Below are 2193 nucleotides of genomic sequence, written 5' to 3' on the forward strand. Positions count from 1 at the left end.
AGGGGATTCCAAAGAGGTAATATGCATTGCTATCGAAGGTCGTTTGACCCCCTAAATAATTCGCCGAAGTTGGGACTTCGACATAATTTTTTCGTAGTGCCGGAAAAAATTTGTCAAAATCCGATTCTTCCTCTTTTAACCGCTTCTACAACCCTTATCCGACCCCTCTAGACTATATCCACCCTTTGTATAGCCTAATGTCACCAAAAGACTAGATAGGGACGGATATTTACCTTTTTCTTTTTGGAAATCGAGGTCCTTGCGTAGAGGGAAAGGAGATCTACGTTTTTTCCTTCAGCTAGAAGTGCAACCGGGATCTCCTTCCTCTTCCTTTCTTCCTTTCCTTTCCTCTCCTCTCCTTCTTTTTCTTCCTCTCTGTCCGTCTGAGACTCCCTCTGTGACTCTCTCTCGGTTTCCATCCAAAAGCCACAGCAAACCCCCTAATTAAATCACATCAAAACACTATTCACCCTTTGTTTAATATTATTAAATTTCCATTTTGCCCCTAACACTTCAACATATCTACCGTTATGCCATTAACTTTTGATTCCTTCCAATTTTACCCTTACCACTTCAATGCATCTACAACTATGCCATTATCTTTTGATTCTTTCCTATTTTACCCCTTATATTAATTGAAAAGGACTATTCTATCCCTTTTTATATAAAAAAAAATATTTTGGGGTTATTACATCCTCCCCCCCTTATATAAAATTCGTCCTCGAATTTAAAAGAGTAAATTACCTGATTACTCAAAGGGATGAGTATATCTACTCTTCCTATTCTGCTCGGTGTGGTATTAGGAATCAAATAAATTGGAAGTGTTTTACCTTCTATTTCTACCACACAGGTAGGATACACATACTTCGCTTTTATACTATCCCCTACAGGTGTACTAATAGCTAAGGGAATATGCATTAATATCTTATCCTTAGCTAACTTTTTAGCAAAATAAGGGGATACAAATGAATGGGTAGCTCCAGAATCAAATAACACTCTAGCTTTAATTTTATCAATGAGGAGTGTACCTGTCATAGCTGCATTCGATGCCTGTGCCTCCTGTGGATTTACCGTGAACACCCTTCCTTGCCCTCTGCCTACTGGAGCTGACAGTTGAGATGGTCCAGCACTCTGCTGTGATGTTTGTGCTTGACCTCTACCTCTGCCTACAGGCTCCCTACTACTAGGCCTGTCCATCTGCACAGAAGGATAGGATGCCAAAGGCACAAACTGCTGGGTGGCACCCTGCGGGCATTCTCTGACAAAATGACCCGGCTGTCCACATCTGTAGCACACTCCCTGACCCATTCTGCATCTGCCAGGGTGCTGCTTCCCACATATGCCACATACTGGCCATGATTGGAACCTAGATTCAGTTCTGGCCATAGTGACTGGAGGACGAGGTACTGATGGTAGAAAAGTATCTTGTGATTGACCTCTTTCCCTCCATTTCCTCTTACGTGGGGCAGGTGGAGCTGAGCGTACAGATTGCTCCGTCGGGCCCTCCGAGAGATCTACTCCCTCAGATCTATCTCTACTGCTTTGCCCTTTCCCCATACTCATTTTCCTCTGTTCTCTTTCAGCTCTTTCCTCTTTGTTTCTGGTCTCCCACTGTTTTGCTTTATCTATCAACCTAGACAAGGTGGGGACCTCTACTGCCAGTACTGCATTATAAAGCGGAGAAATCAGACCTCGTCTGAACCTTTCTATCCTGGCAGCTTCAGTGGGGATGATGTAAGGAGTAATCTAGTGAACTCACGACCGTACTCAGATACGCTCATTTCGGGCATCTGCTTCAGCCTCTCAAACTGAAGAGTCCGATTTTGCCTTTCAGCCGGAGACAAAAACTCATCCATCACTGCTTGCCTGAACTCTTCCCAGGTTGGAGGATTCCTACTATACAATTTGTCCTCCACTTGTCTCTGGTACCAGTCCCAAGCATCTTCCTTCATTGTAAGCCCTACAAGTTCTATAGCTGTTGCATCAGAACAGGGCAGTCTCCGTATCATCTTTTCAGTCTCCTCCAGAAATCTCTGAGGATCTTCACCTTCTTCCCCCTTAAACTCCGGGGTTCTAAGCCTCAGAAATTCCTGTACAGTAATCCCCTCATCATCTAGAGCCCGCCTGGCCAAACTTCTTGGCACAGGTACAGGAGGTGGGATGGATATGTTAGCATCCCACATATGCCATGAA

The 2193-nt window shown here is 44.1% G+C and overlaps 1 protein-coding gene across 1 annotated transcript; it reads right to left on the reverse strand.

The window, feature by feature from the left end:
* Window positions 1-610: 610 nt before the first annotated feature.
* On the reverse strand, window positions 611-1439 carry LOC120107622. Its single transcript, XM_039120975.1, has 2 exons — window positions 1029-1439; window positions 611-744 (listed from the first exon to the last, which is right to left on the reverse strand). The coding sequence occupies exons 1-2, from the start codon at window positions 1384-1386 to the stop codon at window positions 728-730; spliced, it is 375 nt and encodes a 124-aa protein (XP_038976903.1). The 5' UTR covers window positions 1387-1439; the 3' UTR covers window positions 611-727.
* Window positions 1440-2193: the final 754 nt, after the last annotated feature.

This window comes from Phoenix dactylifera, unplaced genomic scaffold (genome assembly GCF_009389715.1).
Source record: "Phoenix dactylifera cultivar Barhee BC4 unplaced genomic scaffold, palm_55x_up_171113_PBpolish2nd_filt_p 000930F, whole genome shotgun sequence".
NCBI classification, from domain to species: domain Eukaryota; kingdom Viridiplantae; phylum Streptophyta; class Magnoliopsida; order Arecales; family Arecaceae; genus Phoenix; species Phoenix dactylifera.